The 15,744-nt window shown below is 36.1% G+C and overlaps 1 protein-coding gene across 2 annotated transcripts in view; it reads left to right on the top strand.

Annotated features, from left to right (window-relative positions):
* Positions 1-15,744, top strand: part of C2H8orf34 (chromosome 2 C8orf34 homolog) — a 173,211-nt gene that overhangs the window by 103,496 nt on the left and 53,971 nt on the right. For both annotated transcript variants that reach the window (XM_074897689.1, XM_074897688.1), the window contains exon 8: positions 8,005-8,140. In XM_074897689.1, coding sequence (XP_074753790.1) covers positions 8,005-8,140 — 136 coding nt within the window. The remainder of the gene's footprint in view (positions 1-8,004; positions 8,141-15,744) is intronic.

Below are 15,744 nucleotides of genomic sequence, written 5' to 3'. Positions count from 1 at the left end.
ACACAGGTTTTTCAATAACCAAACGTTTCTTTAAAAAGCATTTACTTCAGTAAAAAAAATACTGGAAAACTGCATGGTTTATTTGGAACTTTATTACTGGATAATCTATTGGATGTGTGGGATGGTTTTGACATACCTGCTAGTATATCTGCTTGACCCAGCTGGAGAGATAAAATTATATTTAAAAATTTTGTTCTGTCCTCTCTCAAAAGACATCAGTGTTATTAATTTAATCAATAAGTGAGGAAGAGCATGTACTGTCAGCTGTGATGCCATTGGTATGCTGATGGTATGCAGCTCAGTGTCTGCTTCTATGAGTGTAGACAGTGCAGTCTTCCAGATGTCCCAGTGTCTGGCCAAAATAGAGATAGTGATACAAAACAGATGGTCTTGTCTCAGGACAAAGCAGAGTTGATGCATGCTGATAGAGGGATGTAACTGGAAGAAACGGCAGAGCTTCAGTTGTTGGATACCATCTTATACTTGTCTTTGATTCACAGTTAGCAGAGGTAACAAGTGGGGCAGTTGTCCTTTTGCAGGTAGGCAGAAGTTTGAAGAGCAATAACAAAGATACACAGTTTGTTTCTCCTGGCTTATTATCTAAGAGTTTTGGTGACTATCATAGAATTACTGATATGTTACTGTCTCAGTCAGAACTTTAATGCAGCTAGAGCTTACTATATACTTTCACATACAACATACAAAATATCCTTTGCTAAATGCGCCTGCGCACACAGAGAGTTTAGAGATTTCTTTGCTTTCTCTATGCCTGCCCAAAATGTTCAGTCAGATCACTCATATACAAATCCCTAAATTAACTGAAACTTTGCTAACACAACAGCTTGGTCTGCTGCTGCTGGATGCATTTGGGTATAGTGCTTCACTGAAAAGCACTTTTTTATAATGGGAGATGAGCTAGTTTCTCAGTAGAAAATTTAAACTGTACAGGCATCTTGCTTCTTAGTGCATTTCTCTCTTCATGAAGAAGATTCTCTGAAGGACAAAGAAGGTTTTTAACTACATTTGGAATTTAATCATTTCAATTTAAAAAAAAAAAGAAAAAAAGTTGGAGAAAGATATTTGCACTGTAGGAATCCTTGATCTAGACAGATTTATGCAAGAGAGCATACAGATGCTCTAGCAACTGGCACTGCAGAAATGTTTGTACTAATAATTTTTCAGAAGAAAGCTGTTGGAAGGCTCAGTGTTTCTGGAAATGTGTGGCGAAAGATTATTTGTAATGTTTCTTTCTGCTTTGCCTCAATTTTCATTTCAATAAAAGGCGTATGAATTTCCACTGGCCTCTTGACAAGCCAGCTAAACTTAATCCTGTGAAGAGGCTGGTAGAGCAAATTAGGTGGGTGCAAAGAAATAAGAAGGTGGCCCTTGGTGCGAAAATTGATTCATACAGTTTAGTATCTTCTCTGACTGCCTGAAAATTCACAGTAGTTGCTTTACATGTAGTGAGGTGTCCTACTGAATCAATGAATTATTATTCATCTAAGCTCATTTTTGTAAAACTTAATATAAACAACATGCAAATTATCAGTTTAATTCAAAATAGATTTGATAAAGAAAAATGTAAACAACAATGTAACATGAAATTGAATATTTTGAATATTTTGGATATATTGTAAGGAACATTTGTACTACATTAATGAAATACAGTTGAAAAATATTATGACTGGCTCTTCTTTGTTAGAAAATAAAAACCAAACTGAAATTAAAACCAAAATTAAACCTTTTAAATATACATTCCTTTCTAATGCTTTGATATTTTGATATGATTGAAAAAAAGCTTACTGATTTAAACATGGCTTATTCTGTTACGAAGAAGCTTTTTTTGGTGGTTTTCTGTAAGAATACAGAGTTGGACTGAGGTCTGAGTTGCATATTCAAAAAATGGTTGGATAAATAACTGACATCAGGATTGAAGCTGATTAGAAATATTGATCAAAATTTGCTTTTAATTTTAAAAGTTGTTTTACTTATAGCCAAAGTGCAAAAAATAAGAAGTTTGCCAAGGAAAAACATTAAAACACATTCCTTTAGATGCCTTTTGAAGTCCAGAATTTATGGTACTTTTGGGGATTTTCTCATTATGACCTTTTTGCAGTTCTATATTATTATTATAGCGCGCGCACTTTGTACAATTATGGCAGTTGCAGTAATGCATTATAGAATGTGATGTAACAAGTCCAATACTCTAAATGTTATTTTATTGGAAATGTAGAAGTAATTAATGTGCTTCAGTCAATAGTAGATTCCTATTACTGTAAAAATAAAGTGTTTGAAATCTTTAGCACTGAATGAAGCTCTACCTAGTTGATAGTTTAGATCGATGTGTTTGAAGTCACTGTGGTGTGGAGCAACATTCGTTATATAGTCATTTGTTGTTGCTGAACTAGTGGGTGAGCAGTGGTTATCTAGTGATATTAGATCATTTGTCCTAGGATTACCAGCAGGGAATGATGACGTGATTCCAGTTCTTTTCAACTGTGGTTATGGACTTTCTCCTTTAAATAAAATGAGACTATAATGCTGCATTCAGTCAGTGGTTTGGGCAATTGGGGTATCTCAAGACTTGTTTTATAAACAATCTGCCTGATTTGGAGCAAGGGTCTGAAGCCCAGACACTGCATTTTAGAGGCACTCTCATCCCCTAAATCAGTGCTCCATCAGTCTTGCCTGCAATTTGTTTTCTGTAGTAAACAAATATTCCACCTAGTGGAAAAAAGGAGAATAAGCAGGAGCCCTGTGGGCCAGTGCTTAGTGCAATTGTCTAAGATACTGAAATGTGCTCTAATGAAACTAGGACATCTTCATCAGAAAAAGCTACCTCCTCTGTTAATTCCAGCCCCAGCTTAAAATAGGAAGATGGAGAAACTGAGTACAGATTGCTCTCAGTCTTGATGATTAAAAGTGAAAGCTCTAATTAATGATTCATTATACATTTCAGTACCTGCAAATAATGCTGCTTTCAGTAGTCCTGTGTTGATTTTGGTTTTGGTTGTGGGGTGGAATTCTTCTAGGTGGGTTCTGACAAATGATACAGGTAGAGGTGGACATGCAAACTGAAGGACTTAGCAATATCGTGTTTCAGTTGGTTTTGCATGCGTTCATCAGTGGAAGCACAAACATTTAGGGAATTTATTGTCAATTTGAGATGCTTATAAAGTAAGATGTCTTCAGAACATTGGGTTCAGGAATCTAGAATGGCTCTAAAGAGTGAAAGTCTCTTTATGGATTTAGGATGATATTTTGCATCAACAGTCTATGCCATGGGTCTATGGCATGGGTCTGAACTGGGCCAAATTCTGATATTTGAAGACGTTAATAGAAAGACACATTAGAACATATCTACCAGACTAACAGCATTGTCTGCTCCATGACATCAAAGTCATAGATGGATAAGAAGAAATGAAGTGAGATGTCCTGTACCTAGTGTATTGCAGACAATAACTCCAGTTCTGCTTCTGTTAAATGATTAAACATTTTCAGGAGTGGAGCATCAGGTGATCTAGATTAACGGTTCTTCTTTGTCTGGAAGCTCAATTCCTGCTTGGCCCAACAGTTCTTTCAGAATTAAGGTGGGATTTTTATTGGGCTCTCTTGATATTCTAAGAAAGAATTTATCTTAAGCAGAGAGAATTGGTTAACATAGTAAGAAATATACAAGTATGACATATAAAGTGGCATAAATTCCTGGAATGCAAGCAGAAATGCATTGGCAGTAGAATTTTGTTGGTTTGGGGTTTTGGGTCGATTTTGTTCTTATTTTGGGGGGGGGGGGGGGGGCGATGTTTGGTGTTCTTTTTTAAAATGTGAGTAGTAGAACATATTAAAAGTCTGTGTTTCAGTCAACAGTTCTTGACAAATCAATGCTATGTCCATGGAATACATCATGATCTAAGAATGTTGCCAGAGAAATTCATTGCTTCAAAGAAAGAGGCATTATTTTACTGGTGCATTAGAATTGACTGGTGGCCTGCAAGAACATAAATCAGAGTTCATTATCTGAAGTTTTTTACTCTCACGTGAAAATATTTAGTGCTTTTCTTAGCATTGGACTGAATAGATAATCTCTGAGCTGTCATAACCTCTCTAAAGATGAACCAGGACTTTTCCAGCTTTGCACGTTATACTTCTTGAATTACTCCTGGGAAATTACTACATGTTTTATAATGGAGAAAGGAGAAAAAAGTGACTGGATCATATCAAACAATGTAGCACATAACCTGATTACATGAGTCCTGTGCAACTGAACTTTCACTGCATTTACTAAGATATCTGCTTAGGAAGAAGCTCTGTCCTTAAAGGGAATGGGGTGTGCAAGTCTTGTAGGAGATGTTTGGAAGGTGATTACACACCGTCTCATCCCAAGACATTAAGCAATCTTCCACAGTTTTTAAAATACTTGACATTAGTGCCTCTTTCATTTCCCTCTCCCTAGCCCTTCCTCCCCAAAAACAAAGGAAGTACAATAACCTGTTTAAAAATATTATCTTATTACTGGGCTATGTTCTCCTTTAGCTGAAATAGATACCCTTTTCCCCCTTCCCTTTTTGATGAAACTTGTCTATAAAAAAATCACAGATAATTTAGCTTAGTGCAGCATTATTATTAATATAGAAAACATCTGGTTCTGTGCTATGCTGTATTACACTTGTGATCTTTATCTCACTTTTAAGTATTTTCGTGTATTGTTATTATGGCAATGCATGAAGATTGAAACTGTGTGAATTTATTTTGGTGAGTTGCTGATTTGACAAAAATTTAAGGGTGTTCTGTTTGGTTTTTAGGTAAGTGTTTTTTTACTAAATAGAACTACATAGAACATACTTAATTGCGATAGAATCGAGGTAGGTCTTGACATACCCTATTCACATAGAGCATAACAGAGAATTAACAGTAAATCAAAGAAATACAGTAGATAGGCATACATTAAAATAACAAACTTTTATTAGCACAAATGAGATTGTTTCATTTACATGAACTTCCATCCTATCACTGTACAAAGATAGGTAACAGTTTTCTAAGGATTTGAGAAGTTTCACAGTATTCTTGCCTTCCATCACATAAGCAGTCATCAGCTTGGCTTTTCTTACTCTCTTTTCTCAGTGAATTACCTCATTGCTGCTCAATAAAATCACTGAACCACTCGGCTGTATCATCACTAGTTGGTCTAGCAAAGAATACAAAGAAACAGAAAAGATTCAGTGTTCCAGACCCTGTAACTGAATTGACTTCTCAATGAGATCCTTTTTTGCTAAGGCTGATTCTTTCCGACTGTTACATAGAAACATCTGAACCTTTGGAAACCTTTATTCTTAAAATGCATTACTGCACTTCTTGTTTGTATTTATTTTAATAACATCCTTATTTATGAACAAATATTCTTCTGCAAAACACGCATCAATTATTAATATATACACACAAACACACAGAGTTTAGTATTCAAATTACTGTATGATTTATTATTATTGTTTTTAATTGAGGGTCTTCAATAATGGATGTGGTCAATCAGGAAGATTGCCAGATGGCATGTAAACTTGCTCACAACTCAAAAATTCCCATGCAAAGTTATTGGGAACCAGGCAGCTTCTCAAAGCCCAAGTACTTTAGTGAGAAGGAAGTGCAGTATCTGCACTGTAAATTTGAGGCATCCAGAAGAAATTGAAATCATTTGATATTGAGGCAGAAGTGCAGTAATCAAAGTTAAATCAAGTGCTGCATTTATTCTTTGGATTTAGAAGATGGGGTTATACTTCTCTGTCTAGTTGGAATATTAACATTTTTTTGTAGCTTGCCGTGGACAAATTCCATCCAATGCTGAGTTAGATCAATGAAAATTCCTTGAGTAAAATTAACAATTGTATATGATGTAGGTGGCTTTTTTAAAATCTGCATTTCAGCATGCACATTACTGCTATTGGTCTAACAGCATGTGATGATAAATCAATGCTGCATAATAGTCTGCATACTTGTCTGTTAGCTACAACTATAGGCACCTCTGAAATCTACATTCCTTGCTTAAAGATTCATTACATTTTCTTTTAAGACAAAAATGTTGGTAGTTGTCTAAAACTGAAAAAAAGGCATGGTTTTGATATACAGATTCAAATATAAAAGGTATGATAGGGGACAGCCTATGTCATCATTCTATTGGAACAGTCTCAGTCATCAGAGAGCCAAAAATTAATCAAGCAGAAAACAGTTGAAAACCTCTTTCAAAGAAATAACATCTGTTAGGAGAAAAAAAACCCTGAGACATATGCTTCAATTTCATTTAAACTGTAATCCATCCAGTGGTTTACATCTGTTAAAAAATATGGAACTTTTCACACCTCTTTAAAGCACAATTAAACTGTATTTATTTTAATACATAATATGTTCTGCATATGTAGTACCTTTTCTGAAATGACTCATAGATGATTGATTTCATAATTCTTTATCATATAGCCTTCCAAGTCTTTGAATTAGTTTGTATATTAACCGTAGATGAAATTTAGAGAAAAAAGGTGTGGAAATGGTGTAAATCAATGCCAGAAACATGAGTGGAACTGTCAATTTATACCACCAAGCCAACAAATTTTGGGAGGGAGGAGAGTTTTCTTCAGTGGTAAAATAAAACATTTCAGATAAGAAAATCTAATTCAAGAACTTTATTCACAGAACTTTCATTTAGGTTTAGCCTTGCTGGTTTTGCATGTTGCTTATCAAAATGGGTGTCTCCCAAAAAGTGTGTTGTTAACATGGCATAATCTTGACAATCTGGCCATAATGCCCAGAGTTTGAAGCACGGTGGTAAGTCTAGTGTCTGTGAAATATAGAGGACAACCAGAAATATTTCAGGTAATGATTCGGGGGGTTGTATCTCACTCTTTCATGTATGAAGAGAAGCCTGGTACTCCACTGTGTATCTATAATGACTAGTTGTGTATTTTAAATTCTAATTGAACATTGCCTCTTCTGATTTTAAAGTTCTCTGTGACTTTTCCCCATCTGATGTTGGGATTTAAAGTCTGCTTTTACTCATTTTCTCCTCCACTCAGGTCCTTTGATATCAGGTTTCTTTTGTAAACGTAAATATATATGTGTATACATTATCTGAAAGACATTTTAATTAGATGATCACATACTATATACCAGAAACCACATGCATCAGTCAGTACATGGTAGGGTTGGTGCTCATTTAATATCAGCTAGTCAGTGTTTTGCTTGTTTACCTTTTAGCTGGAATCTAACCAAATTATAAATAACGGAAAATTCAGCTTCATTGATACATTAGGTGTACAGAACTTGCCTATTTTATGTTAGAAAAAAAAAATATAGATTACCCCTAAAGAATGTCCTGACTGTAAACGAAGAGAATTCATCTACAGTCTGAGCTATGCTATTCCAGTGTGATCTTGGGAAAAAAATTCTCTGAGAGCGTCAGCTGTTTTCCTGCAGAATGGGAAAGTTCTTACAGTAGTAGAAAATTAAGTTACTATTATGAGTTGCCCAAATACTACAGCAATATAGTGGGTATAAGTATGCACATTATGGTCTCTTTCAATGTTTTTTATATATATATATATCCATTTCACATTTTCTGGGTTTAACAGAGCACTTTTATTTTAGCAGTATTTTTTCATTGCTAAGTGAACAGACAATGAAAGAAATCAGAGGAGCATACAGTCAAATGGAGCTATTGGACAACATCTCTTGATGACAAGTTTTTTATAACTTAATTGGAGAAATAAAGCCTGAAAAAATATGCAGCACTGTTTGAAGTGGAAATTATACTAAATATTTTTCAAGGAACCTCTTGTAACAGGAAGTTAATATAAATAAAAATAATCTCAAAACTTTTTTCCTATAAAGGTTTTTTGCTATGCAAGTAACTGTTTTCTTCCAGATTTTTGAGTTGTTCCATTTTTTAGTGATTCTACAGGTGAAGCACCTTTATTGCTACAAAATTTAATTGTGTGTTCATCTAGTCCTTCTGTCTTGTTGCAGAGGATCTTGATGATCTAAGAATGGAAGGAGTAACAAGTGTGATGTCTTCTGGGAGCAAATTCAATCAAACTCGAAGTGCTCATATGGCTGAGCCTCAAGCAAAGGTCACGCTGAATATCTGCGCAAGATGTGCCAGGTAAAAAGCAAAACAAAACCAGATCATGCTAACCAACACTTTATTTTCCCCAGGTTTTCAGCTATGTATTGTGCTTATGGGCCAGGTGATGACCTCTCCTGTGCTAAAGGAAAAAATAATTACTGGCTACCCTATCACCTCCGGCATTTGGGTTGTGCAATTTATATTTATGCTTGATATGTCACATCAACAATGAATCAAAGAACATAGTTAGTCTTAGGCCTTACTTCACAGCTTGAAACTATTTTAAGCCTTTCTGTCTCTGAATTTCATTAGTTATTTGAGCTTCTGTGGTTTTTCAGGGGATGAATCAGGGAATTTAAAGGTTCAAATCCAATTTGAAAAGCACCTGTATAAATGGAGATTTAGTTGCACAGGTGCAGTTCAGGATTTCAAATAGTTGTTTCTTAGCACTTTATAATCTCATCCTGTTTCACCTCTGAGAAATAATTTAATCAGGTTGAACCCCTTTTGGTTTTGACAGCTGGAAATAATTCTTGCATTTACAGTATGAGGGCCAAATAAACAGGTTGTTATTCCTGTAGCCAAGTCGACATGAAAATGCAACACTAACAGAAACCCCTTAAATTTCCTGGATGCATTCTTCTATGTAGACAAAAGCTCATTTGGAGAAAGGATTTAAGCCTGTTTAAATGACAAAACTAGCCTTCTCACCCTTCTGTTAATGGTTCAGATTAGCAAGAACAATACAGAGGCATGCCAATTTTATCTGCCTGCCTTTGCCAATGGCTGCTCTATTGTGTAGTTTGAGAGGGGATTAGCCGCTTGTAAATAAAAAGCAACCTGTGGTGAAATTAAGTCAAAAGTTTGGCCATATGCCACCCTACGTTTCTACTTTTTTCCCATTTTGCTTGTAAATTACTACTTTTAAAAGGCACTTATGTAGGAAGAGGGGCTTCAGAACATTTTCTGATGCTCTAAGAGCATAACTACAGGCATACTGAATCACCCATGCAATAGCATCTCTGGCAGGATTGTGGAGCCTTAGGGAACTTCAGCTCACAGTACTGTCAGAGCAGCAGTGACAGGATGGCCTCATAATTCTAGAGAATTTTGCTGTCAGCAGTGTGGCCTTATGCTTTAAAAAAAAGAGCAAACATGCCAGTTAAGGGATTCTTCCCAATTCACTAGAAACAAATTGTTTATGTTGTAAAATGTTGCCAAACAACTAGCTACATGAAAGTGTGGCACCTTTTTTCAACTGGCATCGGTTGTCCATGGATTAACAAGTAGAAAGGTAAGGAAAATAGAAATGTTGAATTTTCTACATGATCTTTTTGAATTTACATAAAATCTTGTATGGATTACTATGAAGGTTAATTAAATTTTAAATTCTCTAAAGTAGCCGCTAACAGCAGGTGCCAACATACTATATATTCTCTTAATCCTGCACACCAGGGAACAAACGGCTCAGATCTTGAGCTAAACCTAGCAACCTTGGCTGTTGCTATTCTCCTGTAACTGGCTGTACTATATGACTCTGCAGTCTAAAATATGAGTTGTGAGAGAAAGATCTCATAAAATCCCCTTTTCTTACTTCACTTATCAGAGAATGCAAAGCAGTGCTTTATTTTCCCTATACACCTTCATTTCATTGCCTATCCTGTTTAATGAAGTTGGCGAGCAACTGGATGATACATGTGGTTCTTTTCACTCTTGTTGCCGTTTAGCTGTTTCTTTAAACTTTGGAGGAATTAAAAAATACTCCATCTCATCAGTAGCAAGCAAAGGCAAAACAGAGAAATGGGTATTGCTGTTGTATTCAATAGTGATGAAACTAGCCTTTTTTCTTCAAGATGATGAAGTCTGTCTATTCTGTTGGAGCGTTCCTTCCTTTGTGCTGAGTCTGAGGACACCTTTCCTCTCTTACTTCAAGAAAGACTTATTAGTGTGATTAGCTCTCTCTATTGATACCTCCACAGTGGGTTTGCCAGTGCTTTTGTGAAGCAGCTGAAGTAGTGGGTAGAGAGAGTTGAGTGAAGCAGGTGGCTTCAAGAACATGAAGATAGGTTTTTCTCCTGTTTGGTTCCAAGCAATTCAATTTTCTGCTAGTGATATAGCCATTGAACATACCATGCTATAAAATCACAGCCCTGAGTATTTGGGTCATCTCTATGAAAGTTTCTCAGTGTTGACATTTATCTCCATTGTTATGAGAAAGCCTACTATTTAGTGTAAGGTCATAATACAGAACCTATTAGTATATTTATCTGGTTGAGAAATTATTTTTTTTATTTTCTCATATTCTCTAAGTAGTCTTGTGTGCTGTGCAGTTGATATATACATACTATGGGATTCAATTGTAGGCACATTTGAATACAATTGAAAAAGAAGCCAGTATAAGTTGTTGTTATGCATACTTTTGGTTACGATTTAAACAAGTGTCTTTTCTCTCAGTTTTACCCATTTTTTGGTTGTATAAAGTGATTTGAAATGAATGGAGCTATTAATTGCACTGAGTGTTCTGTAGATTATAGGACTTGTCAAATCAGATTACCGAATCAGGTTTGCTGAAGGTATTTTGGCTGTCTGTAGGAGGAATATGACTTTTACTTGAAATTTGATTGGCGGAGTTTCAAATGTTAGGAAACATGCTTCTTGGCTGAGACAGAAAAAATAATTTTACTTTTGCATTTGCATTATGTAGTTCTTTCACCTTGCTATATTTTTTAAAAAATGCTCTGCTCTGATTACTCTCCACTCAATTTACTTTCTATGATACCTCCTCCAGAATGTTCCTCACTTCCCTGGTGGACATGTTGGGGCTCTTCTGAGAGGGATTTAATTAAAGAATTGAAGGAGTCCCTCAATACTAGCTTTGACTTAGTTTGGCTTAATTTTAGGGTCTCACCTGGAAAGCACAAAGAGTCTTATCGAAGTTACAACCTACGTCTTGATTAAAACAGTGCGGAAATTTTAGACCCTCCTGCTACTAGGATTACATTTTCTTGCCCTAGATTATTAGAGTTCCCTTATTATTTGAGAATTAGAGAGAACAGGTCTGTGGCTATGAGTAAGTTATTTTAGCCTGGGAGGAGTGCTGCTTTAATTCTGTATGCCAACTGAGAGCACCTGCAGTAGCATACAGTGCAGCAATATGTCTTCTCTTTTCTGTGGCTTCTATCGCTTCCTACAAGTGGGCTAAACATGGGATTACAGTGAGGTGTGAGCAGAATGGACTGAACCAACTGTTTCCTCGATGCTGAGATTACTCATCAGACTTCATTTAGCTCCAGTTTAGCTCCTTCCCTTTGTACTACACAAATACGTGAGAAAATCAGGATCCAAACTTTAGAATGTAATAACAGGAAGACAATACTAGCAGCTTCTGGTTCCCTCTTTCTCTGTCAGTACAGACTTACTCTTTTACTAGTAACTGGCATTTAGTTCAAGCTAGTATTAAATGTCCCATGTAGCTGGTTTTCTCTAAGTGTCACTGGGCTGTTACTCTGCACAGTAATAGTTCTTCCCCTTGAACTCCCCTATTCCATTTCTGATGCAGTTTTTAACACAGTGTCAGAGGAAGATCTTAAAAAAGAATGCCAAATGGGAGTAACTATAGTTAGAGATAAAAATATACTTTGTTACAAGGCAAATTAAAACCAGTTCATATTGTGGGGGAAAGCTGCAATCGCTTGAAGACTCTTAGACAAAAGTAAAAGCTTTTTCATGACTCATAAGAAACGATACTGAGAATGGACATCTGAACTAGAATAAACCCCCCAACTTTTATGTTGTTTTTTGTTTAGAAACTGTTACCTAACCTTCAGTGTGGACACTTGCACCAGTTATCTTCAAGTAACAGATAAGAGTTATCAGAGCCCAGGTCAGTAATTTTAAAAAAAGGTAAAGTCCTCCACCCAGACATCTAGGAGGTAAAGATGGGGGGATTCTTTCAAGCTATCACACCAAGGTCGTTTTTACAGCTTATATTAAAAAAAACCCTAAAAGCATCCCCCCAAAACCAACCAAACAAAACCCCCCCCAAAATCAGAGAGAAAGAGAAATAAAACGAGGGGTTAATTCTCCTGGAGTATAAATTGGTTTGTAGACTGGAATATAGCTGTAAGAAACAGAGAGCTTACTGTTTTCTGTATAGATGTTTCACACACGATGAGCGAAATGCAGATGGATAACAGCTTTAAGAGGTTTTTCAAATGGGAAAGTAGCTACAGAACAATGTTATTCCCATAGCTGCTCTTGGACTACAGTGCAAGTTAAGCAGCATATTAAGTCATCTAAATAAAGGGGTGACATCATTCACAAGGTGAAACAAAACAAGGTTTATAGATACAGAAAAAAAGACTACCAAAGAACCTGTGTTTGGAAGGTTTGCTCTTTGCTATTTAGTCCAGAAAAATAGAAAATAAATTTTTAGTACAATTGATCTGGATTTACATTTGAGCAAAATTATTATAATAAAAATTCCTTCTTCATCAAAGAGCACAATTAGTTTGACATAGAGAACAGACTGTCTCACACTATAACATGATTTTGTGAATCCTTTCTCAGATACAGGCAAAACAAAACGAATTTCAGGTTTGGCCAATGAATCATAAGACACCCTCATACATAAGCAAAACTCATATGGCTTAAATAAAGATCTAAATGACAATTTGTAAAAGCCAAACAACACTTCCATATTTTCTCATGTATTGTGACTTGCACATTGAACGTTTTGCAAGAATTTAATCAGGCATAAGGTATAAGATAATATTAACGTACTGCTGAATGTATTTTAAAGGTTTTTCTTTTTTCTTTTTTTTTTCGTAAGGACCACCCATTAGCCTTGTATGCCCACTGCCATGCTCAAAAGTTAAATCTTGTTCTTGTGGAGTCTTGCCAATGCATTCCTGGAAGTAAGAAGCTTTTTGTTTTTAATAGCGCAAGGGCTGCATTCATTCTTCTTAACATCAGTAGAATACAAAAAAGGGGTTGCATGTGATTATAAAAGAAATGGGATTATAGAAAACATACTGTGCCACAAGCTTGAAGGCTTCTGAACAAGAATGTTTGGAAGGAGCGCTAGCTGCATACAAATGTAGGTCTGAGATGCAATATTTTAGTTAATATTTTAAGATTAGCTAGAGCAAAAGCACAATGTCCTAAGGCCTTTTAACATATTAGAGGAATCATATATATAGGTATAAACAAACAAAGTACATCTGTACATTTAAAAAGTGTGGCTTTTCTAACCATTACCATTGGGATGTGAGTACAGTTCAAATATAGTAACTTGTGAGTTTGAGCTCCTAATGTAGAATAAATGAGATACTCTGTGCATGATACCATTTACAGATGCTCTCTGAAAACTTAGTTTGGAAAAAATACTCAGAAATTCTCATGTCAGTTTGCTGTGCCTGTGAAATTTTCATTGTTGCCTTGCTCATCATCTGCATCTTTGACTCCTTTAAGATGTGTTGTCCTCCAATCAATCTTCAATTTAACCTGCTTATTTACCAGGGCTAGTTAACTTTTTTTTAACCATCTAGATTTTTACAGTATTTTAGTAAGTTTGGTTTTCTATGGTGGTCTCCATCACTTCCATTCGTACTTGGGACATAGTCATAGAAACTACATAGTACTATGTGAAATTTAAGAATCACATGTAGGTTTTTTGAAATACACCAGTGGCCTTTAAGCAGACCTCCATGACATAGGGCCATGAGGACCATGAATGTGTGGGGGAAGAGACAAGAGAATTGAAGGAACAAGCTATAATTTGTCATAAATTGCAGAATAACGGTGGAAAGAATAGGACTGTTGTCTGAATTGGCCATGATATGTCTCTAGAAAAGAACAGGAGTTAACTGGTTGGTTGGGGAATTCTCTGGTATTAAGCTAGCTTCAACCATTTTCGATTCTTGTGGAGTGAGAATTTGTATGGAGATGCTTTATCTGAGTTTCACAAAGCTATAACAATACTAATGAGACTTGAAGCATTAAGAAGCATTTGTTGGAAAATTTAATAATGAACTGTGAAGAAAATAGTGTCAAAAGCTTGACAAGTGGATCTCATTTAACTATCGAAAGCAGAAGACCTGATGTCTGTAAACAGAGAAAAAACTGCTGTTAAACAAGCCATGTTACTGTACATATTGTCCACAGACAACACTACTGAAACTGCAGACAGCAAAGAAAAATTAATGACATTAATGAGCCCTGTGAGGAAGAGCATAAATACTCACAAATTACTATATTTAAAAAGCAGTTAAAGATACGGGTTCCTGGAAGATTTCCTCAAGTGAAGGAAGGAAGGAAGCCTACTGAGCTTCCTCAACTTCAGGTGTGCACTAGATCCCTTCCTTATTGTTTATGGCTAGTCTGCTCTCATTGTCATTGTGTTCCCGGCACAGAAAACAGTGGGGTAGCTGGCTTGTCTTTTGAAATGAGATGGGTTCTCCTATCTTGTCCAGGCATGTATTCCAGACTAACTACACAGCTGGGGAAGGGAAGTTGTCAAGGAATGGATGCTGCACCATGCAACACTGGGATAGAGTCTGATCAAGTAAAGAGGGGCAACCTCTGACATCCCATACAGGTGCCATAGATCCTGGAAGAAGGGGGTATGCAGAGTTTGCTGACTGGTGTGGTTTTTAACAGATGGTCTAGGTTTATGTTCTGCCAAATTAGACCAAGCCAGAACTGTAGATGGTTCTGCTCAGTTTTCAGCGGACTGCTGTTCAAGTCTGAGTGTGAAGTTTTCTTTCCCAGGCTGAGCCATTTTGGTGTGAGTCACTCTCAAAGGAGCAGTACCTTGAAAATGCATGTGGAACTAAAAGACATCTAAACTCCATGGACTGTTTTTCCCTTATCCTGAGCATATGTAACAGCACTTTGTGTTTGGGTGAGATGATAAAAGGCTATACCTACACTGAAATCTGTCAGAAAGATTTCTGCAAAAATTCCTTGGCTGTTACATGAATCGTCAAAACTGTTCAGTGATATCATGTACAGATACTAATTTAAAGGTGATTCATGTATTTATAGGTGGTTCAGGTATGTTTACATGAACTATAATTATCCCTTTAACTGCAGTGTTAATGTTAACAAAGAGGTGATGGAATTAAATAGAAGAGAATTGATCACTGGGAATATAAAATTATCTATTCCTAACAGACTTAGTAGAGCACTGTGCATGTGACTTCAAAGGATGTCTTTAAACCCTTGTTTTTTCTTTATAGACTTCAACTTCCGTCCTAATTTAATGTTTTGTGGGAAGTAACCTATAAATGGTGGATCCTGGAATGCATGAGACTAGAAATTGGGATTTCAGGAGAATAAATTGTAATTTCTGATATCAAAATCATGCAATAGCATGATATATCTATTTGGAAAACTTAACATTCCATTTCCTCTTTAGACCTGACCCATAGTTTTGATTCCTCTTTTTCCTAGCTTTCTTTGCTACTCCCCAAAGGTCTATGTAAATAAACACATAGAGAGAATTCTGCCAGAGCAGAAGGTGCAGAGCATCCAGATGACTCGCATCTGAACCTTTCATTATGTTCTCCACTGAGTTCCATTTTTGCTGGTTTATATTGACCACTTGATTTTGAATCGTTATGACCCCTTTTTCCCCA

Source organism: Athene noctua, chromosome 2 (genome assembly GCF_965140245.1).
Source record: "Athene noctua chromosome 2, bAthNoc1.hap1.1, whole genome shotgun sequence".
Classification (NCBI taxonomy): domain Eukaryota; kingdom Metazoa; phylum Chordata; class Aves; order Strigiformes; family Strigidae; genus Athene; species Athene noctua.
The sequence above is the reverse complement of the archived record's forward strand: the minus strand, read 5'-3'. Positions and strand labels throughout refer to the sequence as shown.